The sequence below is a fragment of the Chroicocephalus ridibundus genome, chromosome 10 (assembly GCF_963924245.1).
Source record: "Chroicocephalus ridibundus chromosome 10, bChrRid1.1, whole genome shotgun sequence".
NCBI lineage: Eukaryota > Metazoa > Chordata > Aves > Charadriiformes > Laridae > Chroicocephalus > Chroicocephalus ridibundus.
The window spans coordinates 8,905,070-8,929,805 of record NC_086293.1 but is presented as its reverse complement, the minus strand read 5'-3'; the positions used below and the strand labels follow the sequence as shown (position 1 = coordinate 8,929,805).

Here is a 24,736-nt window from a genome sequence, read left to right as displayed (position 1 = left end):
AAAAGCCTAAAAAACGCATTGTCTGAACTAAAACACTACTAATAGAGAACAGACTTTTGTAGAGGATGCAAAAAAACATTGTGCTTTCCTTTTTGCCCAGTACCCACAACATCGGCCATAGACACTGTGGAGTTGCCTTAGTACTAGACTGACATTTTAACATGACGGATAAAGACTTCAACTCCAGTTTTTCAAAAGCAATTATTCAAAATGAAATGAAAAAGAAACCACACCTCAGTGCATTTGAAATGCTATTCAGAAATTCCTTTCATGTTGCAGACAAAGTTATAGGCATGCTTTGCCCATAATATGTAGACAAATATTTTTCACTACAGAAAACACAGGAATTTGTTCATACGAGTATTGAAACTCTTCCTCTGCTTGATTGCTTCTACGTTCTTTTTTTCTGTGTCAGTTTTAAAACCCCCTTATATATGTTATTTGACTTAGGACATCCAAAGAAGACATGTCACCAGTATGGATGATGCTGTCAGATGGCAGAGATTAAGCTAACCACCCGCCCTGAAAGATTTCATATTCCACGTCTAATTAAACAAAAGCTTACTGTTCAAACTGCATTCAGCTCATTTGCTCCAATCATCTACAACAGCAGCAGTTATTCAGTGCCAACTACACAGCCTGATGTACTAGTAAAACTTAAACCTTAAATAGGCTGTCATTATGCAACTCAGAAAGAACATGGAATTAGATCGAAAAGTCTGCTTGGGATGGCAGACGCACTCACGACTGTCACAACCCACAAAGCGCATTCTGCACCACCACCTGAATGCTCTGGGAATGTAGCGCTAACTTGGAATTGCAGTATTTCTTTGTGCTGATGACATCTATAATCCATATTTTGCAGAGCAATGCAAACCAGTATGTTTTCATGCTCAGCCACAAGAAAGTTACTTTAATGAACGTGTGGGTATTTTTAGCCTTAAAAAGGCAAATAAAATCAATGCATCAGGCAGTGATTTGCTGTTTCCTTTCACATGTTGGGCACATCCTGAAACTTTAAAGCAGCAGGAAGTTTAAAAGGATTTGATATTGCAAGAAAAAAAAATAATGTACAACTGCATCTCTGTTGCAGAGTCAGTCCCTGTGACACGGACTCGGTCTAACCAGAGCCCGAGTACCCATATGCAAACACACACACGTTTGGCCGGGAGATGACACGTGGTGCGCACAGCCAGGACCTGATGGCATCTCTCTCAGCATCGTAGGCTCAGCGAGCAGATCCAATGCAGCATTCTTTCACAGCAAAGTTGGAAGTTTTCTGGGCATACAGTGGAAAACTACAGAAAGGCACTGGATGACTAACTACCACCAGAGAAGGGACTTGACCTGTGTGCTCACAACAAGATAGGGAGATTGCTCATCTGAGCGAAAGTGGAACACAACATCCCCAGCAGTGCCACGTACTTTGGGCTGACACAGAAGGCAAACGGACAAGATCCGAACTGAACCATATGTTAAACTCAAGACTGACGATGTACCCTACATGCAAAGTAGGTTCCAGAGGCTTCAGAACAGCTGCTAAAGTCAAGAAATGCCTGGTTTGATGCTGAACACCTCCAAAGCTATGTGCTTTTATTTCCTTTCTTCTAATTTCTCCATCCACTATTCAATGACTGGGGGCCCATACAGATGAGTAACGTTTGTCTGCATCCTCAGCATTCATTCCGAGACCTCACAAATCATGCACAATTTTTACAATACGACTCAGACACAGAATTGCAACATGAATCCAAAAGGGAGGGCTCCTTTTTGCATTACATTTAAATTGCTATAGGATCGATCCTTTCAGTACATGGACTCACCTACACAGGAAAATATTTTCTGAATAACTCTAGTCTATGAGCAAAACTACTGGCATCAGGAACAGATCCCAACTCTTGGGGCCAGAGCATGTCCCAGCTGAGTTTTGACTCCATACCAGGGCAAGGCTGGGTTATTCAGCACTCCCCTCTGACCTTGGTTTCAAGGGGAAGGAAGCCCCGGCACAATGGCCAAAAGGATCCCATGGCATGCTCCAGCTACGACAATCAAGGGACCTGGATCCCATGGCGTGCCATGGTTATGACCAATCAAGGGACCTGGAGCCCATGGCACGCCATGGCTATGACCAATCAAGGGACCTGGAGCCCATGGCACGCCATGGCTGCAGCCTGCGCCCAGCTGTTGGAAGTCAGTTGTGCGCTGACTCCATTCAAAATCACTCCCTATGGCACGCACTGCACTTCACTGCCCTGCACGGCTGCATGGTCCTGTAGAAAAACGAAGGTGACTTAGGCCAGAATATTTGCTTTGTTAAGGAAAAATGTTTTTAGCCTATTTTTAAAGTCATCAAATGACTTGGAAGCTGGAGATAGAGGAGACATTTGTGGTTGGGCCATGAAGGGTTATGAGAAGGGTCAGCGTGGTTCTCTAAATAGAACTTGATGGGAAAGTTACAGAAAGATTAAACAGAGGTGTTTATTTTATAACTGTCATCCCAAAGTAACATCTATAGATGCATACTTCAGCACTGAAAACCCCAGCGGTGACACGAGAGCATTATTTGGTAGCTTTCTGCCCTGTCAGTGGTAACTCAGAGGCTTCAAAATGCAGAAGTGCATTCCGTGCAGAGGAAGTGTTCCCTGCCAGAAGTTAGGACTCCTTTTCAAAATGCTCACTTTTCTTGGAAAAACACAGATAGTACATCACCCCATTAGCAGGCCTCAGTTTTATAATGACCACGGAGAGCCAACAGCAAAGGAAACCGATGGGCCAGAGACACTAGAAAAGCCTCCTCATGCTGGCAGCGGACACACAGATGCTCAGGGGGTTCTGCATCATTCTCCTCTCTGAACTGGGTCAGTACTGCTTGTTCCGCAGCTGGACTATATTCAGGAGCCTTGTGTGCACCATTCAGCTCCTCCTGCAGCAAACCTGCTGCCGTGACCAGTCTCTGTGTCTGGAGAGCTGCCACACACCTACTGCTGTTGAGACCACCAGCCTCGAGAACTCGCTCGCCATCCTCTCCTGGTCTCCTTTGTGTGTTCAAAGATGCACCTAGGATTTCGGTGTTTCATTTAGGACCCCAGTGAGCAGCTGGATGGCTTGTGAAGGGAGTGTGGTCGGACAGTCAGCCAAGTGATGTGAGAGACGCTCCCCGCAGGGCACCGGGGGAGGCCGTCCCGTCCTGCCACTTTGTCCACTCCACCTACACCACCTTACCTTCCCAGAGCAATTCGAGCCGCATAATAGACTAGTGGGTGAATTCTTCTCTCTATTCAGGAACATCAAACACTTTAACCATTCAAAATAATCTCTCATCATGCTAAAACTTCCAGAGCTGCCTATAAATACAGGAGTTCTAAAACCACAGACTAAAGAAGTGATGTAAAAGATCTGGATGTACCAAACTTCTGAAGAGATATTCTAAACAGCCTACTGCATCACAACTCCTAGAGGCAACGTCATTAAATTATATACAGATGTATAAGTATACATAAATATGTAATATAGAGACAATCAATTACATATGAATATTTAGGAAATATTGACAAGTAGAAGTAGTGAAGTAACAGAAAGCTTTCTACATGCAAACCGGTATAAAATGTGTTTATAAACGTTGTGTAAATTAACAGGAAGGAAGGGTGGAAAAAAAATCAGGGAGTATATTATATTTATGCTATGTTACAGACACTCCAGTGTCACTTATCAGCGTAATATCCACACGTGAGACTTCCATAGTTCTAATCTGTTGCCGCTAAAGGTATTTATGGTTTTAAAACTTCAAGAAGCCTTGTCCTCCCGAAGAAATCAAGTTTTTCTCCCAGACTCCTTTTTTTTTGTTTGTTTTTTAATAAATCAGAAGGGGTTGTTAGAATCATCTGCTTAGTTTACTGCTGAAACAGTAAATTTTTAGTAGCAGCACTTCTATGTTAAACAAAGACGATGCAATTAAGGTTTGTGCAAGAGGGTGCACTCTCTTCTCCTGGTCTACACAAGTTCAAAATGCTTGCGGTAGAGTTCGGGGCCTGATGAAGAGCCTTGCCAACAAGTCTATCCAAAAGAAGCCTAAAAGCCAGCGCGTGCTGTGTAATGACCCCTGCAGGGAGAAGGGCAGGGACCTGCAGCATCGCCCTGCCCGGGGGGCTCCTTGGGGTGCGGCGCCACATGGCTGCCGTGCTGGCAGCATGTCACCCGTCGCGGGACACGCTCCACAGAGAGGGCATTACACCAGAAACACCTCTTATTTCACAGCCACCTGGCTTTCACAGGAACCCATCCGAACGCTTCACAGAAATGCCTCCGCTGCTCTTCCCGGAGCAGCACCCAGAGCCCCTGCTCGGGTGGGACAAAAACCCAGTCTGCTCCTCGTGTGATAGAACACCGCAGGTGGAACTTGGCTAAGGAGAATGTAAAACAAAAAAAGGCCTTGGTTGGGTCAGCAGCACGAACGCTTTGATGCCTGCAGAAAACATGTGGCTTTTAATTACAAGGAGCAGTCTTATCCAGCAACCATTCAACGATTTGAGATTTTTAAAAACTATAAAAACAACAGAAAGATTTCAGTCAGATTGAGAAAACACACTCAAGTGACCAAATGCTACTTCTGCACCTGGGGTGGCCCCACTCGGGCCCTTGGGCTCCGTGCGAGCCAGCCCTGCCCGGCACCCGGCCGTGCCCCGCACCAGCTCTTCTGATGGCCACACAATGCAACGCCCGGCAGTCTCCTGCACACGTCAGCACCTCTGTCTGTGTGTGCGCTCATGGAGTTTTTTCTTAAAAAAAAGCTTTGGTTACAATTTTTATCAGCTAAACAAACCTGCTTAGGCATCCATACCACTTTCCAATCACAACAGTATGTCCTGAAAGGAATAGCAATCTCCCCGGCTCAATAGCGTGACAAGTACAATGCTGTGCCAGGAGCATCCCTCTGTCACCAACAGCTTTGTCATATTCTTCAAAATAAAATAAAATATTTTTAAGAGATACCTATACATTGCAAATTTGTTACTATCAGCCTACAGTTCTCTGCATACGACAGGGTATAAGTTGCTCTGGGAAAACAAAGGATTCAAGAAAGGTTTTTAAATATTTTTCTTCTGCGTTATTTAAATTAAACTCCTTTCATGATCACTTGTACTTTCCAGAAAACATTTGCCATCGCTGTTGGGTCAGAGTAACTCTCTCAGCCGTCCCACCCGATCACTCCATCTCCAGGACAGACCCAGTGAGCGGTTTCTGTGCCCGTTTTCGCAGAAGCCACAGCTCCCTCTGTTGACTGAAGTGCTGCTGCCCTGGAAGCGCTCTGCTCCCCACAAACACCTCGGGCCGGGTTTGGGTGCCCAGGTGGCACCTGTGTGCCAGCGGTAAGGTGACCGAGGCGCTGCCAGTACCTACACCACCACCGAAACGCCCCAGCGCCTGTTCCTGGCAAAGCCCTTCACGCCTAAGGGCCTCCGGAACACTCTTGTGTAGAAAAGATGTCATCCCCACCTAAGAAAACCCCGAACAGCAACAAAAAAATGACCGAGTTCACAGACACAATTAATAATCTTCAGATACAGCTTCAGTTCACAAACACAGTTAATGATCTTCCCTTACCCAGTGCCTTGGCTCTCAGGCCACCAGGGGCTGCTGCTGCCATTGGAATCACAGAATGGTCTGGGATGGAAGGGACCTTTCAGATCACCCAGTCCAACCATCAACCCAATGCTGACAAACCACCACTAACCCGTGTCCCTCACTACCAAAACCACCGCTATCCCATGTCCCTCAGCACCACGTCTGCCTGTCTTTTAAATCCCCCCAGGGATGGCGACTCCACCACTCCCCTGGGCAGCCTGTTCCAATGCTTGATAACCCTTTTGGTGAAGAAATTTTTCCTCATATCCATCCTAAACCTCCCCTGGTGCAACTTGAGCACATCTTTGCTTCCTCTGAGTACCGAACACCACTAATTCAGGCTTCCTTGGCTGCTTTATTTTAGGCTGTCTTCCATCGGGTAAGACTCATCTGTCCTGCATATATTCGATGCTGGCAGAAAGTGGGACATGTACTAAGCACTGCTTAGATATATTATTTTTTTTTTAAACCGGAAGTAAAAAATTACTTCAAGTTAAAAGAAAAAGTTTTACCAGGGACCATATTTCTGTCTCCAGCTAGGACCAGTTTGCTGCTCAAGTACAGCAACTCTCCACTTCTCGTCTGTGGAGTCCAAACCCCACCAAACTACACTGAAATATACATATTTATCAAAACCTATAATTACAGTGCCACTAAGTTTCTGGATGTATAAAACAACCTTTGCACGACTTTTCCTTATTTCTGTGCCCTGACCTCTGAAGAGCAAGGAGCTTCCCCCACTCCCTGTGGATGAGGCTTCCAGAGCCCTGGGGGAAGGAAAGTCTCCCCGACCGAAGAGTGTCTGCAGGCCTTCGGAAATGCAACCGTGCAGAAGAATCACGCCTACAATTTTCAGCTGAAAAAAAAAAAATCTTTCTGAAATCAGACACAGAGGAAAGTACTGCAAGTTGAAAATGATTGGACTGGAAAACTTCCAAGGTTAAAAGCCTGCTCAGCAAAAAAGTCACACAAAACAGGTTTGAAAGGAATCTTTAAAACTCTCAGATAATCTACTGTCCTCCTCCATGAAACTGAATTCTGGAAGAGAAAAGAAATAATGAAGAAAACTAGAAATAGCTTCCACTTTCCAAAATTAAAGACAACAACATAGATAACATGCAGAGACCTGGCACTGGAAACCTGACGGCTATAGACAACTCGCCAAAGGTCAGTTAAAGAAACGTAGATGTGCAGCTGCAGAGAGCTGTTGTGGGGAGGGGAAGGGGGTGAAAGAGAGAGAAAACAAAGAAACAGTATGTGATATACAGAAAAGGCACCATACATAGTAAATTTGGATGCACATGGAGCTGCAGACCAATGAAGAAAGAGAAAGGTCTAAATGGGCGTTTGCAAACACAAAAAAACCACCCCAAGTACATCCCAGGGTGAGGAAGAAGAAACCATCAACCTGAGCACTGAATTCCTCCAGATGCTGACAATCTCCTGTAACACCCACACTCCTCCATCTCCACCCTGACCACAACGAAACCACCAACCGCAGGACCCCGAGGAGCCGTGGAAGGGTGAGCATAACCCGAAAAAAGCAGTTATAACTAAGAAGTGCGTGTATAATGATTTTAACAGCATTATTTATTTATTTTTAATATTTCTGTAACAATTAGATTGGGACTAATAATGATTAGATCCTTAAGATTTCAATTATACTAACATTAACATCTTGGCTCTCCTCATACATAACGCGCGTCCTCTTTGCCCATAAACAAGACTTTGAGCCTAATGCCACTCTGGAGCTTCACAAAGGTTGCTGCTGCCAGCCAGGGAGCAGCAGTGCCTGGTACAGCATCGTCTTGCAGAGCAATTAAGCAACTCAAGATTAATTTCTGATCTCGTGAAACAACCCTCAGCCTAATCCTGACCTATCTCAATCCGCAATTAAGCTGGTACTGTGACCCGCCAGTATCTTATCTCGTTGCGAGATGCAAACAGCGCAACCCTACCCCGGTCGGAAGCACCATCACGGGCTGCGCTTCCCGGGGGGACGCTGCAAGATTAGTGCTGCTCTAACATGACTCAGCTGCAGGTATGGCAAGTAAAATCACACCCGCTATTTCCAGAAGGGCTTATGACTAAACCTGATCTATATTTGTCATATAATGACATAATAATAATGTCATATAATGACAAACATTATTTTCAATATAAAAACACAGTCTTTACAGCCAAAGCAACAAAATGTTTTACTCAGGATCAGTTATGAAAAAAAAAATCTCAAAACGGTTTACCACCTATGTAAGTTGAATGGGGGTGCGAACACTACGTTTGATGTTAAGAAGAATGCTTGCTCTTTTGGGAAACGGATTAAAGCCTAAGTGATCTTTTACAGATCTAAGACATATTGTTCATAGCCACAGTAGACTTTCCACATGATTTTAATGTTATAAAAAAAAAAACATCTTTTGTCTTTTCACAGGTGGTTGTCCCAGATGCACTGTGTGGTATTTAGCACAGAAGAATTTGTGGAAAATGTTTCTGGCAAATAAGTTACTGCTTTAAAAGACTATTTATAGCTGAAAGGAAACTGTTTGCTCTTCCACAACTCTGCTACGTTTACTGAAAGGGCAGAGCAGTTGAATGTGCCCCCTTCTTTGTGTTACCATGTAGTTTGTAGAGCAGTGAGAGTGCCTGAAAAGAGCCATTAGAAGTAAGAAGAAAAAGCAAGCCTACCGTTAGTAGGTTTTTGATACTCATGGGGTCAACATCATCACTGGAAAATAATGGGGATTCCGCAAGCTAAAGACTGGAGACTGTTATTCCAGAAGCATTTTGTAGTCATTTTTTAAAATGTGGACAGTAACAGAATATAGATTTAAGCTGTTAACCAAAATCCAAAGATATTTGAAATATTTATGAAAACTGATCATCAAAAACAGAGAGGATGAGGCCACAGGAGGTTCCACCAGGAGCAGCAGAAGTGAAGCGAGCGGTGACAGGGACCTTGCTGCGAAGCAGCAAATCCCTTTCTGTAACCATGAGGCAAGCAAACGGCAACTGGGAAATGTTTGGGCCTATGGAGGCAAAAAGCTGCAAATCCACTGAACGATTTGACACTGCATTAATTCAGGTTGGTTTCCCTTCTTAGTGATACCAGAAGGTGTCAGCCAAGGGCTTCCACCAAGTATTCCAGAGCAATTCACTGTACAGAAACCCTGAACCAAGTTTGCTGCCACCCTGGTCTAACAGCGATGCTTGGCCTGGAAGTCCAGATGACAGCAAACCATGTAAGGGTCTCCCTGGTTAAACAAACAAAAAAACCAAAAGCCAAAAAAACCAACCAAACCAAAACAATGAGGTGTTGCACATTTGTAATGACTTCTATTTCAATAAGATTGACTTTGTATTTTTTCCACAAAACCCTAACAATGTCAAAAGGCTTCATTATTCCAGCATGGAAGTCTACACAAATGCCAGTCCTAGAAGAAGTGGATAGGTCATTTACTCTTCTTTCAATTAAAGAGGGCGTGATTTCCTCCATCTTCCCATTCCGTTATTTTAACACTCTTAATGGTTTCGTTTCTTTGAGGTAATCCTGACTTTATTCTCCCCATATCCCATTGCTACCTACTGGCTGTTTGCCACACTTCGGCTCTGCACACTGGTCATCGGACCTAAAGAAAATTACTCTTTAAGGTATATTTATTATGCAGTTATAGCATGTTTCGGATGTCAAAGAGGAGGATACAATCACTAAGGCAGGAAGGCAGAGGGAATGGAGCCCTCCTCCCCTGTCCCAAGGGAAAGCCCTCTCTGGTCACTGCACGGCACCTTCTGCAAGGTGGGCACTCAGGACGGCAGGTACAGCCACCGCCTGAAAGTGCACAAAGCAGTTTTACTCCTACAAAAACTATGGCAAGACGTCAGGGTATAACACTCGCCCTCGTCGCCAATTCCCACACATTCTCCCGCCAACAAGGAGGGGAGCGGGACACCCTTTGGAAATCCCCATCTCCTTACGAAAGCAAACACCAGCCCTCAGGCAACCACCACCAGAGCAACTCTGAAGGCACTGGCTGCTGAGTGTGGGCACCATCATCACCTTCACGGCGCTGGTAAAAGTTCATGCAGACACAATATCTCACCAAAAAAACACTACTTTTGTATCTCTGGAACCTGAATACGGTTCTGTTTGTCCATGTCTTCACATACAACTCATTACCCCACAAAAAGCTCTGGAAGTACTGTAAAGCACGAGGAGACCCATGCAGACTCCATCACTTCAAACCATCACGATCCCGATTTCTCAGCTCAGTGGGCTGCCTCTACAGGAAAAGATTTATGCAAAAATATTTAAATTTAGACTGCTTGAAATACAAGACCAAGTGAAGTATCCCGGTAAGACTTTAATTATTACGTTATTTTCCATGCTATGACAATCTCATTTCTTAGTTTCTATACAAAGCCTGACAACAAGCAGCAGGATTATTACACATGCAAATGTATGTAAATGAGGTGTTAAACAAATCCAATCTGTGGTTCTGGGATAACATTTTGCCCTTCTATTTCAACAACAAATTGCAGGAACAGAGAATGGAACAATACTGTGAACTAAAAATATTTTGTGTGCAGAGGATTAAGAATTTACTCTCCCTTATGCCACAAAGTACTCCATGTCCTTAATTCCCACCGGGTGCAGGGGATCTCAGCACCTCACAGGATCAGGCTCAGCCAGTACTCACTATTTTGGAGAACCAGACAAACAGGAGTCGAGTTACCTATTGACAAGCAAAGTTAAAACAGCACCACGGCTCTGACCTTTACCTGAAAGGGACTATTCCCCCCTTGATAAACTCCAGCAGCTCCCCCAGACTTCACCCTGTTCTCCACATAAACCAGCGCTGTAAAGACACCGAAGAGATTTTATCACGCTTTTGTTGGTGTGGTAAGAGAACCTCTCCTAAATGACATCCCCGCAGCAAGCGGGTATCTCTGCTGCCTCGGAAAGCAGCTCCAGCCCGACCCTATTCCCTGGGGAACCCTCCCAGTCCCCACCTGGTTCCAGGGGCTTTGCCAAATAAGAAACAAAGACTCTCGTCTCCAAAAATAATCCAAAGCAACCAAACAAAACCCCCTCTCGGGCTCAGGAAACAATATTTTCAGGAGACCGATCTCCTCAGCCTCCTGGGGGCACGTTTGGGGGGGATGTAACAGGGTTACAAGCATGAAAACTGCAGTTTGTCACCCAGAACCCGACGGGCACAGAGGAGCTCCCAGAGAGCCAGCAGACATCTCCTGCCGGCAAAACCAGGCTACACCACGACGGTGGGCGGTGCCAGCAGATCAAATGATGGCAGAAGACATGAATCAGAAAAGTGAGAATTACGTTGCTTGCCTACAATTCCGATGTTGTGCAGTTTTTGTCATTATTAAATGACTTTTCCGTTATATACTTTGTTTCCTTGTCCTTCTAGCTTGCATAGCCCTTATGTTCACAACAGATGGATCAACGCTGTAGCTCAATCATATTTTTCTAATTATAGTTGGATTTATTTAATTCTTCAAGAATTTCAAAGGAAACCTTGCCTTGGTGAGGCAAGGTGAGTCAGTGTTTCTTCACTGTCCTCAGAAACACCAAAACCAAGGAAGTGAAATTGGTAGTGTTTCACTGGGGGGAAAACAAGCGCCAAACTTATTTGAAAGATAAGATCAGGAAGAGCTAAAAGAGACAAACAGGCAAAGTCTTGAGAAAGTAAACATGAAATAAACGAACCAAAAAAAAAAAAACCAAAACCCAAACACGTGAAGGTTTGTTGCATCCACCCTCAATACAGACTCGAGTAGAACCCAGGGGTCCAGAGGACTCTCAGCCCTCATCAGTGAATCCTATCTGCCAGACATTTTAAATAAATTCTTTCTACTTCTTAAGTAGAAACTTAAGTTTCCTTGAGTAATTTAGGCTTAATGAGATGAAATAAATTAGGAAAATTTAAGGTTAAAGTAACACTGTGTGAAACCACTTCAGATGCCTCATAACTTAAAGCATTTGAAGTTTGAATTCACATTTAACTTCACACCTGTTGCATTTAAGTTTGCTCTAATAATTCCAGACTTGACTTGGCTCTTTACGGACTCCATCGCTTGAACTGTGTTGTGGCTAATTTTGCAATACAAATTGTTGAACAAAGAGTTACAGTTTTAGCAATTTAACAATTCATTAATTTAGTCAAAAACTACGAGAGTGTGGCAGCCCGAATGCTAAGCTGGCTTCTCTGATGCCAAAAACACCGATGTCTCTTACAAGGCTGATTTAACAAACCGCTGCATCATGCTTTCCTGATTTCCCTGAATCATAATCTGCTAATAATCTTATCGGTGATTTAAAATTTACACGTAGTTGATTTTTAAATGCATTACACCTTTACACTGTAAAGTCAGTAAAAGCTGCCGCATGTTACCTAAAGCTGTGTAAGCATCTGCAAGTCACCCCCGACTTGTCTACCGTTAATTTGTAACTTCAAGCGGAATCAACACGCTTTAAGCCTAATACCCAGAGGCACATGCCATGGTTAAAATGGCACGTCTCTGCCTGGAATTACTGCAAGATTCGGCGTTAACAGCGCAACACGCACTGTGCTTTCCATAGGACGTGGAACATGCAACACTGTCCTTCGCTGTGGAAAAAAACAGGCATTTGTATTTTCCAATTTTTACTGTGTTTCCTATGCAAGGAAAGTCAAAGGCAGCTCACGTGACTATTACAGCTCCCCAGATTAGGCACATTTCATAGCAGTACTGCAGAAGTCAATTTTTCTAGCTCTTTTTGGGAGGGGGGAACAGGGACCCCCATGTTTTGATCCCTGCTTTTTTTTTTAACCCTCTGTGTTATTTAGAGCACCTGTTTATGTCACCATCCTTAGGCAGGAACCAGATGTTCCTCCAGATACTGATCAACCTTGGTCGCAGCTGAAGCTGGTTAGAGATGCATTTACAGTTCATGCACATGCCCATCTTCCGTGAAGATACAAGAAACTTTCAGGCAGGACTGGGGTGGGGAAAGACTGTATTTGAGATTACTTAATCCCATAGCCTTTTTCATAAAAGAAAAGAAAAATGACATCACATGAAAGCACAACTGCAAAACGCTGAGTAAGGCGAGCAACGGGTCATCTAATTTCATCTTGAACTTAAGGCCATGTTTATCTTGTAGAATCATAGAATCATAGAATTGTTGAGGTTGGAAGGGACCTTTAAGATCATCGAGTCCAACCTTTGTACTTTTACACGTGTAAATCAGCACAGGGCCTGCAGCAGCACTGCCCCAACTTGATGGACTCACGCTCAAGCAACTCAAATCTCTGCAGTAAAACTGCAGCTTATACAACTTCGGGCTTTTGCCCGCGTCTCACTCAGAAAAGGCTGGTGAGTCTGGGGGAGCGGCGGCTTCTGAGCCAGCCGAAGACTACGCACAATTGAGAAAGTTCCTGTTTTGTCATATCTCTGAGCAGAACGTTACACTTAACAAATGCCAATCATCAAACCTTATGAGGAACGACTGAGGGAGCTGGGGTTGTTTAGCCTGGAGAAGAGGAGGCTGAGGGGAGACCTTATCACCCTCTACAACTACGTGAAAGGAGGTTGTAGAGAGATGGGGGCTGACCTCTTCTCCCTGGTGACAAGTGATAGGACGAGGGGAAACGGGTTCAAGTTACGTCAGGGGAGGTTTAGATTAGATATTAGGAGACATTTTTTCACTGAAAGGGTTATTAAACATTGGAATAGGCTGCCCAGGGAGGTGGTGGATTCACCATCTCTGGAGGTGTTTAAAAAAAGGGTAGATGGGGCACTGAGGGACATGGTTTAGAAGTGGCTCTTGTCAGGGTAGGCTAAAGGTTGGACTCGATGATCTTAAAGGTCCCTTCCAACCTCAACAATTCTATGATTCTATGATTCTATGATTCTATCAAGCATAAACACTGAAATTACAATAATGCTAAAGGAATAGTAGGAACACACTTTTTCCTTCAGAAAACTTGACTAATATGCATTTCATTTTCCTCTTTCAGACTCCAGCCCCCTCCCTTCTCTCTCAAATATGGAGGGGACAAAGCCCGAACAGTCCCTTTTCCTCAAGCCACCAGGCACCACCAGCTGCGGACACAGCACCGAGAACCGCCCTCGCGTACCCCTGCGAGACGACGACTTGGCGAAGCAGCAGCCGAGCCACCGCTCACAGAAAGCGCTCCGCAGTACAACACGCTGCCCAGGAGGAAGAACGGCTACCGTTGCTGCTCCTCAGCAATCAAAGGCCGTATCTACCAAAAACTGACTCCTAAATTCGTTCTCGCACATAGCGGATGTTGTGGCAGAATGCAGTTATCACCACATTAGTAGTTATTTTCCAGGCACTCCTGCCGAGTGATCCAATTCATCCAGGCCAGTGGTTTCCAAGCTTTGGTTGCACGCACCTATCGGTAAAACGTTTTTGAGCATGGACTGCCAATATACATACATTTATTTATAAATTATATACATGTACTACTGAACTAGTATATTAGGTACTTTATAAAAATATACACAAAAAATGAAATTAAAAAGGAAAAGAAAGATAAAAAGACATTATTTCAAAAATTATTTTACTTATTAACGATACAAAAAATATTTTCTTCCCACACTCCAACAGACTGCCTTTCGCACACCCCACTTTGGAGACCACGGATCTAGGCAAAGGTGGTAATATTTTGTCAGACCAGCTGACATAGCTTGGAGAAAGGACACCTCACCCCAAGTCTTTTCCCACATTCCCATATTACTCACCTAATGTTCTTAGGCCTGTTCAGTCTCCCTGCTCATACACAAAGTAAAGAACTACAGTTTTAAACTAAAAAAAACCAGGCTTTACTTGCTAAACTTAACTTGCTGGATTTGGGTACAAACTCAGAAAACTGTCAACTTTCCCCCAAATTCTCCCGAAACAAAGATCATGAGTTCACTCACAACGAAAAAAGAGCCAGTAAGCAAATAAACCTGAACTGGCACGGCCCAATTGCAAAGTTAACCCATCCTAGGAGAGCGCACGCTTTTCCTGACTACTTTATTACTACTTCTCTTCTTTTAACTGTTGGTAAGAAACAAAGCCCTCAGATACAGCTCCAGGGAGACTCCTCCAATGCTTCTCCCAAGAGGAGGCTTTACTCATTGCCTTATAATGATATTGTAATTTATGCTAATACTTTGTAATTACCATCTATAAATGCAAGATATGCTAATTTCCAGATGACTATCAGGGAAATACATTGAGAGCATATTATACCACCGAATACTATGAAACGCTTTTCACTTGGAGCATTTCAAAGTAGGCTTCAAGGTGAGGAAAACAATGTACAACAAGGGAACAATCCTGCGGCAGAGGCAAGGTGAAGCAACCTCTGGATGACTGAGATCTAATTCAGCCCCAATCCATCGTCAGCCAGCCAACATCAAAGAAACTGTAGTATAGGAGAACAAATTTCCACAACGAAAGACCTACGTAAGCTTCAGGGACGTGCTATCTCAACAGCATCAAACACTGGCAGGATTCTCTCTCTTGGTCCAAGAGTCATGGTAAGACCCTCTTTAATTAGGAGCATACGAACCAGGAATCACTTTCACAATGCTTCCTATCTTTATCAAAGGGTTTGTCCTCCAGTGAACAAGCCTGCAAAGATTTTTAGGAAAATACAGGTTATGGCTCAAACTAAATCAGAAACCTAGTTTTTCATAAAAATGAGCGCTTCAATTATATTGATCTGGGAAAGAAGAGAGATAGTAAGAAAAACACTATTTCTTGATATCATCTATAAGCCAACATGCACAGCTTTGCAAGAACATGTCACAGAGCAGAGACTGTCCTTTCGGCGAACGCTGTTTCCATACAGGCTAGACAAACTGAAAGAGACAGCCGTGACCCCGTGTCAGCAGAGGAGCCAGGCTGATCTACATCAGACTCGGTCAGCCTGGCACCGCAGTTCAGTCGCAGGCTGCAGCCAGCGTTCCCAGAGCCTCTCAACAGCACCATTCACTCTCACTTCTATAAAATACACAGTAAAACAAGAGAGGACGAAAAAAGCCATCTACGTAAATGCAAGGTTTGGTTGCAGGAAGTAGGTAACAGCTGCTAAGGAGGCTATTCTGGCTGCTGCTCTTCCCATCACCCCGTGTCTGACTGCGGTGTGCCATCCAACCAACCTCACGTTTCAAAAGTAGCTCTCATTTCACTGATCAAATACATACAAAACAAGCCACCTGCCATGTGAGAAAATGACTAATGCTTGCATCTTTTAAGCTCTTTGCTTCACCACTGAAGCAGCTTTTGAACACAGTAGCATTAGCCGTTGCTAAAAGAAACTTGCTTTTAAAAACAAAGATTTAAGATTCAAAAGGCTTAAGAAAACATACAAGGAGATGATAAAGACCAAAGGTAAATCTGAGTAACTTACTGCTGCTGCCGTAGCCTCCTCTCCACCTACATAGATAGAAGAAGCAATCTCCATCACGGACAAGTTTGTGGGAGCATCCGTGGTAGATGACGACCTGGGCCGGCCTGACTGAACGTCCTGGGCAGATCTCCTGTTGATCTGCGGGCTCCCCTTCGGGGCGTCTGCCTTGCCCCGCCTGCTGTGCAGGCTGGTCCCTCTCTTCATTTTAGGTGGCACTCTGATCTGCTGAAGGACCCGGTTCAGAGCTGTGGGGTGGGTGGAGACACCATCAATTTCAGCACAGACGCTTTGGCTTTCCAAATCCACATCAGGCTCCAGATCAGCCTGAGCTTGCTGCACATCGTGCGGAGAGACTGACGACCTCCTGCGCTGATGCTGGAAAAGGTGCTTCAAGCCTTGACCAATCACATTAATGTTCTCCAAAGCATTATGGGTTATTTTGGACAATTTTTGCTCTGATTCATGTTGTTTTTTGGTCTCTTGATCTTGGGATTTGCCTCCAGGATCAGGGTCATCACACAACTGTTCAGTGCCAGAGGGCTCCATTGATGACACCCAACAGGTTTATTTGACTATTCATACATGAATACGTCCCCTGTCCTTAAAAGGCTTGTGTTTGTTTTAAAAATGCCAAGATTGTCAGCCAATTAGGTGTGCAATTGCTTCAAGAGTGACTACACATGCAGCTGTGCCACGGTGATCTCATGCTTATCTAATGTTAAACAAAAGAGTCATTATTATACATCCATGCAGAAAGTAGTGGGTTAAAAAATCCAGTGCGCAAAACATGCCATTAACAAAACAAAACGTATCAGTTGTCCAAGCATCCCTCCAGGTGGTATTAGTTGCACCTAGGCTGTATGCAGAAGCCAAAGCTCTTACGAGACAAGTCAGTCATTGCCTAGGGGAAGAAGCCCAGCAGAAAGGAAAGCAAGAAAGGTAAAAAAGCTGTTCAAAAAGGGGGAGAAGCAAGGAGAAACCAGTGGGGTTTTGTTTATTAAGAACAAGCCCATAATAATATCTTAACAGCACATGAGGTTAAACTTCTGGAGAGCACATTAGTCTCTGTGGCAGAATTAATTTTGTCCCTTGACAGGGATCTGATAATTTGTGCTTCGAAAGTAATGTCTGCTCTGCCTACCTGATTTTCCTGTAGAATGCCTAACTTCACAGTATTTAATATATGCAAGAAAACAGAACATTTCCAAATCAGTTATGCATTTCCAAATAGTAAGAAGTGGCTTATTACTGCCAACATCCGCTGATGGCACTGGAAACTTAGATGTGAAAATCTGTCTCCAAGCAAGAGCAGGCAAGCGCAATGGTTTCGATTGGCACAGTCTGCCCATAGTTCTCAGGGAAAACAGAAATGCCTTTTTAAAGGCAGATTAAGCAACTGAGGTGAAAGGGGGCAGCAGCATGTCCGCGTGTCCATCTCTAGCAGAGCAGGCCACAGAGTCGCCCCTGTGGTCAGGCAGCAGCGGTGGGACGCGGCGGCCGGCACTGCTCCAGCAGCGCGCTACTGCAGGACAGCCGGGCACAGGGAAGGAAGGAGGGACACGGTATGGCAAGTTTCACACCAGCGCCATGAGATCACATGCTGGGAAGCTGATCATTGTTTTCTTGCAGTAGAAAGCTTTGATTAGGCTTCTATAAATACAGAAGCCAGATCACAGAGGTCTACCCCAATCTTGGCAGAAAGCAGCCTGGGCCTTAAAAAAAATATCACATTTTATTTGAAATGCAACATATGTGTGGGATTTGAGAGCATTCATTTTTATCTTAAAACAGCTGCAGAAACATAATGCGTTGAGGTTACAATTAGAGCGCTCTCCATTTTGTGCATCTGAAATCCGACACAATGGGTTAAACAGCTATTCCAAAATGCTTTCCAAATTGGCATCCAAAAATATCAGAAGAGCTGCCTCACACTTTTTTTTCAAATGTCGTTGCTATCAGCTGGAGGCAAGATGAAATTCAGTACTTATAGAAAGCAAAACACTGGAATCGTACAGGATTTTATCTCAGTGCTATGAACATCTTATAAGCATTGAGCCTAAATATATTGGCCAGTTTAATCAACAACACATTCAACGCAAAGTAATAAACTACATCCCAGAAAAATATATTTACCCATATTCATGCAGAAATTGTGTGGCAGAATCAAAAAAACGTGCAACCAACCTTTCATTCTTATACGCTTAACACTTTCTTAAACGATTTCAAGGGCATGACTAGTATTATGCTTTGACTTTTGAGCTCACTCTTTCTTAATATTTCTTTTTTCTCATGTAACAGGTTTTCCAGAAAGTTGAATTGCAGGTCTCCAGTCAATTTAAATTTGGGGGGGGGGGGGAGGCAAAACTAGATTTTTCTTTTCATCTAACACTCCAAATGGTTCAGTGAACAAGCCTCACTAGCTAAAAGGCAAGAGTCCCAAAATTATCTGGCGTATAAAATACAAACCTGACAGTTGACCCATAACTGCCTTTTTCATTTTAGCTAGTTCCCTCAGTATTCATTTTTGAGTCAGGACTCACTGAAGAACAGTAGTTCGTATCAAAGCTGCCCAATATACTCCCTAACCAGCATCTTTTGTATCTCCTGCACGCTTTCTATCCAAATTATCACTGGTGACACTGCTGATCTTGATGAACACCGCTTCGGTCTAACTAGTGTTCCCGGCATTATCTGCTGGAAACCATCAACCTGCTTAAGTTAGCCCTGTGTCAATTTACAAACCAACCTGAAACAAACCAGCCTACAGTTAGCTCACAAACAAATCACTGCTACCCCGAAGAGTCCCTGGCTGATTTCTGAAATTACGCTGACTCTTATCTTTATGATCTTATCTTTAAGAGGCTCCTCTGGGGAACTTCCTGGTCATCTACCCAGTCGTCTTCCCATACGATGAGTCTCTTGTGAGCTTGAAAGGGCTTTTCAAATTGCATATTTGGTATGAAGATCCTTAAAACTACTTATCTGTCCTACTATCTACTTTTGGAGAAAAAACTACTCATAAATGTGAAGAACTGTGAATCAGCAGAGTTGATCAGCACATTTATTTGCATTAGGATTCGAGTTTTGTGCTTCTTTTCTTCCCTACTTACAGTAACCTTTATATTCTGTTTGAGGGAGGAAATGGAGTACTTTATAGCACGAAGTTCAAAATCATACATTTCTTATGACAATACAATCCATCAGGGACAAAATCAACAATTCCATATACAGTCACACTGAGCAGATGTTTTAAAATTATTACATCCCAGAGCATGCTAATATAGTCCTTAATTTGTGCAATTATTTCACAGCAGCACTGGGAAACAAAACAGTTCAAAAGGAGAAACTGGCAAAGACAATATTAGATAACTGTGAATATATAAACTAGTACTTGCCTCCATCACTTGCCCTTTAGCATGGCTGACATACAGCAGTCCCTCCACTGAACAAAACTGCAAAAGAAATTGGGTATGAGATGCAATTCTTGGAAATGGGAGAGAAGATGTACACAAACAACAAAGTGAACACGGTTCCAGCTTGTAATTTTTTTAATTTTTTTTATTTTTCATTTAAATCCAAGTGCCTCTGGAAGATGGGCTATTTTAAACTCTTTCAAATAACTGAAGGGATAAAAATATAAGTGAAGTTAAAACGGAAGCTTACAGAGTTAAAAAGCTCTTGTGAAGGAATGCTTTCTCTCGGGGTTTACGGCCACCAGTCTGTGCTGAGCGTACAGGCGGGTTTCGGGGCAGTAGCCTGCAAGGTCAGACCGGTGCACACAGATTTTATTTCCTCCTATTTAGCCATTCCAATGTCCTGGGCACAGGTCAAACAGCTCGCTCTTGTTTATCTGGAGCTCACCCAACAGGACGCGAGATCTGAGCACCTGAAACACGAGCACCTTCCAGCTCATTCCCCAGGAACCTCTGTCGCCTTGGCCAAGCAGCCGCTGTGCAAACAGCCACCTCACCAGCAGGCCACCAGAACACCATCCTCCACAGCCACGGCCCCCGGCCAGCACCTTCCCCCTCACGCCCGACCACCCACACACCCAGCGCGTCTATGGGGGGACGTGGCCGTGGACCCGGCCACAGCTTCGCACACAGCGAGCGGGAGGCATTCCAAGCCTTGGGTCCAACCTGGGCAAACCACACCGTGCCCGAGGACACCACCCCAGCGTCCCTCTCCTTCCCAAAAGCAGGAAACAGAGTATTTTGATGATGTTCAGTGTGTTTGTCACAAGACAAGGTAAGGCCAGATGTTTGCGGGCAGAACACAACAGAGGATGACACGAGGATGGCTGAGAGCAGACCCGGTGACCACATTTCTCTGGTCAGACTCACATACTATTCTGAAACGCAGTTAAATCACCCAGATTTTCCAAAGGTGATTAGTTACTCAACTAGTTCTTGAAAACAGGGACACAAGCTTCAGAATACATTAGCACTCAGAAGAACACTCTAAGACTGCACAACTGGGGCATTTTGACTATTTTATTACACACCAGATTCCCACCTCCAAGCAGAGATAAAGAAAATGTCAGTCAGAACCACTGGAGTGGGATGCTAAAATATGAAGAAAGAGATGACAGCAAATATGAAGAACTTAGAAAAAGAATGAATGAACGTATTTTTGAAAAAGATCTTTACATAGAAGAAATTACATTTCTGCAGTAGTATGAGTGGAGAACTAGGCACAATCCATGAAGTACTGTTAACATGCGAGGTGCCACTAAAGTAACTTCATAGCCAAGCTACTCGTCTTTTTTCTTTTGTTATTTATAAGAACAGTAAGAGCTTCTGCCAGTGAGGTCTTCACAGATATGCCCTGCAACACTACAGGACCCTGTAGGTCACAGGATGCTTTTGTCTCAAACCCGTTCCCAGCCTTTACTGCAGAACCCACTTCCCAGCGCACCCACAGATGGGCTGCGAGACGTGAGGCCATGAAAACTACTTGTATTTTCTCCCTTGTGAATCACAGCCTTCACTGACATACAAACCAACTCTCCCATTTTCTGTCAGAAGCTCCATTTTTTTCCTAAAGTTTGAAAAGCTACCGCACTGGTCAAATCAAAATTCCTTCACTTTCCTGTGCTTATGAAGAGCAGACACAACTTTTTTTTTTTTGCATACAGGGTGGCTCTATCGCAGAGCCATTTACTCAGCAGGGATGCTACACATACATATTAGAGAGAGGCAGAAACAAATCACATATTGCTGGCACTGTTTTGCTCTAGACAGATAAATTGTCTATAGGGAGAAAAAGTTTCTTCCCACTCTTTCATTTTTCTTCATCACATACTTCGTAACGTGAACATTTCAAAAATTTGTCAGGTGTCCAAGATCAAGAGTCTGAAAAGACTCCGGACTATTAGATTTCAGTTAAACTTCATTCAAGTAAAAGTTTACTCTAAATGCATCAGTTAAATGAATTCCCTTCAAAACCACAATTATTTATAAATAAAATGAAGTCTGAAGTTACCACTGAAGCCCAGCTCAGAGCTGACTTATCTGCAACTGGAGCACTTGTTACAGATACAAACAGCACAGAGCTGTGGAAACAGGGAAGACAAATTATTTTCAATGAAAGAAAACAGAAAAGATTCGGCTTTTTGTAGAATATTTCAAATACCTATTATTTATGCTGTATTTGTGTATCTCGAACCCTTAACATTAGTGTTGAAGTACAATTGCCTAAGGAACCCTCACTTTTTTTTGTTCCATAACCAGGTCAGTTCAATAGCCCATCATAGAGGTACAGCCCACAGCCAGCAGGGATCTTAGGTAGGAGATGCTTCCCATTCCTCCTGTTGGGCAATAGAAAACCATTTTTCAGTTTCTTCAGGGTAGAACGATTTTTATTAGAACAGCCCAACTAGTTTGAGAAATCAATCCCAAACAATTTGCAGAAACTCATCCTGAAATGGATTCTGTATCAAGGCAAATAGTTTAGCAAGAAAGACTAGAGGAGCAATAGCCACACACTGGAAAACCACATGTTATGGGAACTGGGAACCCTAGCAAGTGATTTATATCCACAGGAGGATTAGGATACTTAAAAGCATCATTGTTCAGCAGCAACAAACAGCAGAGCAAACAAGGAAAGAAAGCTCTGGGTGTTCACAGCTAATCCGTCAGAAAGAGGAACTCCTGAGAAACCGGAACGGGTGTAAAATTCAAGGGGACTGCGGTTTGGAAAACATTCAAAGAGGAAGACAACAGTAATAGAGTAAATAATTTAACCCAAAAGAACGGTTTTGGCATGACTACCCAATACCTGGAGAAACAGGTATATTAACCTATTATAATATAACAGAACAACTTTAAAAAGGTCAGAGTGGAGAACTAGCGCAAGAATGGAAGAAAAAGACGTACAAGAAATAACTAAATGCAAAGAACATAGGTAAGATGGTAGAATACAGGGAAAAAAAACTTTAATGAAGACCAGAAAATAATACTATTTTTAATGGAATGGATACCTGCAATTTTCAAGACAGAATTCTTCTTCCTCCTCCTCCAAAATTCGCCCAAGAATTCACCTAGAATTCTAGTGAAGTCCAAAAGAAACACCAGGGACAAGATATACGTAAGATATAAAGCCTCCCACCCGGTCACAACCCTGTCACTGACAGTACTCTATGCAAGAACATAAATGGAGTATGACTGAAAAAGCAAATGAAAGACAAAACAAGAAATAACCAGCATATTAAAGAGCACAGCTGAGAGACAAGAGGAAGAAAACCAGCTTGCAAGCCAAACTTCCATTCAGGTTTTGCATGTAAGATTTTAGAAAAGATCAGAAAGGAGCCCAAAGCCATCTACTTTTGATGAACCAGTAAGGAGTGGCAGGCGGCATGCCCAAGGAATTCACTGAATTAATCGACAGTGCTCCAGATAAGGAGTCCACACCATTCAAAATTCAGTGAAAAAGGCCACACCAGGTGGAGAGAAACTACCACTTTAATAGAAGCAAGGGACACTGGGCAAAGCAAGAGACATGCAGCCTATTTTTTAAGCCAGTAACAGTGTTACAGGGCAAAACCCAGTGTAGTAGGATAACAACAGGTTTTACTGATTTCTGCCTAGTGATTTCCCTAAACCCTCCAACTGATTCCCAGCACTATCCAGAAGTCAAGAAGGAAGTCAGCTGAGTGTGCCACCTCTGCTGTCCTGCTTCCCCTTCTGGTACCACCAACGCGGCAGGACCCCAGTTTGGTGGCCAAGACCGGACATCCCGGGCAAAACCAGCTTCCGCAGCCTTGTACCAGATCTTGAGCAAGTCAGCCTCTGGGCCTAATGTCTTCCTACACGCAAAATATGAACAACACAGCTAGCTGAAGAAGGGGAAAAACACTCAGGGCAATATTGGTGAAGGTACTTTAATAAAAGCTTCATAATGGAGCAAAACACTTATATTCCTTTGAAGGCAATGTGTACAGATACCAGTTCCAAACAACTCACACTTAGAATGCCAAGCTGCTTAATTTTATGAAGGTAGCCAACAGTCTTCTTTTGGTAAAAGGATTAAGTCAATCAACACATGCACTATTAACTGATTCTTCATTTAGTAGTCCCACAACTTACACAATAAACCACAGGTCACTTGTATGTGTCACCAAAGAACAAAAAAAACTCACTCCCGGACACCGTTAATAAAGGAACAGAGAGGCTGGCAGTGTGTTCTTGTATGAATTACACAATCATCACCAAGGAGCAACTTCACAAGATTTTTAAGATATTCAGGGACAAAAACGGCACTACATCTGAGCTCACACAAAACATGAGATGTACAACCTCTCCCCTAGAATCCTCACGAGCCTAAAACACACCCACACAGTCCGTCCACTCATTTGTTAGGGGCGAGGAAAAGGGGGTGGGAGCAGAACCCTGAGGTCACTCAAAAGGCATTAAGAGTCATCCTCCTCTTCTCTGAAGAAGTGGGGAGGGAAGGATGGAGGGAGAGTCACCTTTTCCTGTGCCTGCCCCATGCACATTAATAATGGTCATTTCAGAGGTTTCATCGGCAGAAGATTTTATGCCTTGGCACACCAAAACGTGTTCACCATTGCTACCCCTGCATCCATTAATGGCTCACATGTTCGTACTCTGCCAGGGTAGCATGTTCACAGACATAACAGAAGGTGATTTTTCAACATCAGCCTCTTCTCAGCTCCACATCCTTTTGAAACAGTTCCTTCCTAGAACTTTATATTTAATACTGCTGACCAGAAAAACTAACACAGTTTTTTGTTCCTGAAAGCTCAAATATTAATCCTGTAGATAAAACTGCAGTCAAGTCAGACAAGCAGATACCAAACACTCCCTTAACGAGCGACAGATCCCTTTCTCCTTCCAATTACTTTTTAAGAAACCTCTTCCTGAATACACCCACACCAGAATCAAGCATCTTCATTACCACCCATGGACAACCTCTAAATTACTGCTGTCCTAGAAGTACTGCTCATTGATTGCTGTGAATATAAAGACCAATGGTTCTTCTGCAAAGTTAGAGGGTCACAGTGTAAGGACCATAGACATAAATATCAAAGATTAGGTAATTTTCCTTGTTTATTAGGAAACTGCAGTGGCTTAAAGTTGAGTGATTGGATTTCAGAAGTGTTTCTACTGTTTTGCAGTACAACCAATTGCCACTGAAGTCTTTTCCATTGCTCTTCCAACACC

At 43.5% G+C, this 24,736-nt stretch overlaps 1 protein-coding gene across 5 annotated transcripts in view; it reads right to left on the bottom strand.

Annotated features, from left to right (window-relative positions):
• Window positions 1-24,736, bottom strand: part of TMCC1 (transmembrane and coiled-coil domain family 1) — a 101,667-nt gene that overhangs the window by 59,604 nt on the left and 17,327 nt on the right. For 2 of the 5 annotated variants that reach the window (XM_063347631.1, XM_063347632.1), the window contains exons 3-4: window positions 19,448-19,504; window positions 16,053-16,297 (exon numbers count right to left, since the gene is read on the bottom strand). In XM_063347631.1, the coding sequence (XP_063203701.1) occupies window positions 16,053-16,256 (204 nt within the window). In that variant the 5' untranslated portion in view covers window positions 16,257-16,297; window positions 19,448-19,504. Of the gene's footprint in view, window positions 1-16,052; window positions 16,761-19,447; window positions 19,505-24,736 lie in introns of those variants that run through there. The other 3 variants (XR_010072722.1, XM_063347630.1, XM_063347633.1) reach the window with 2 other exon arrangements.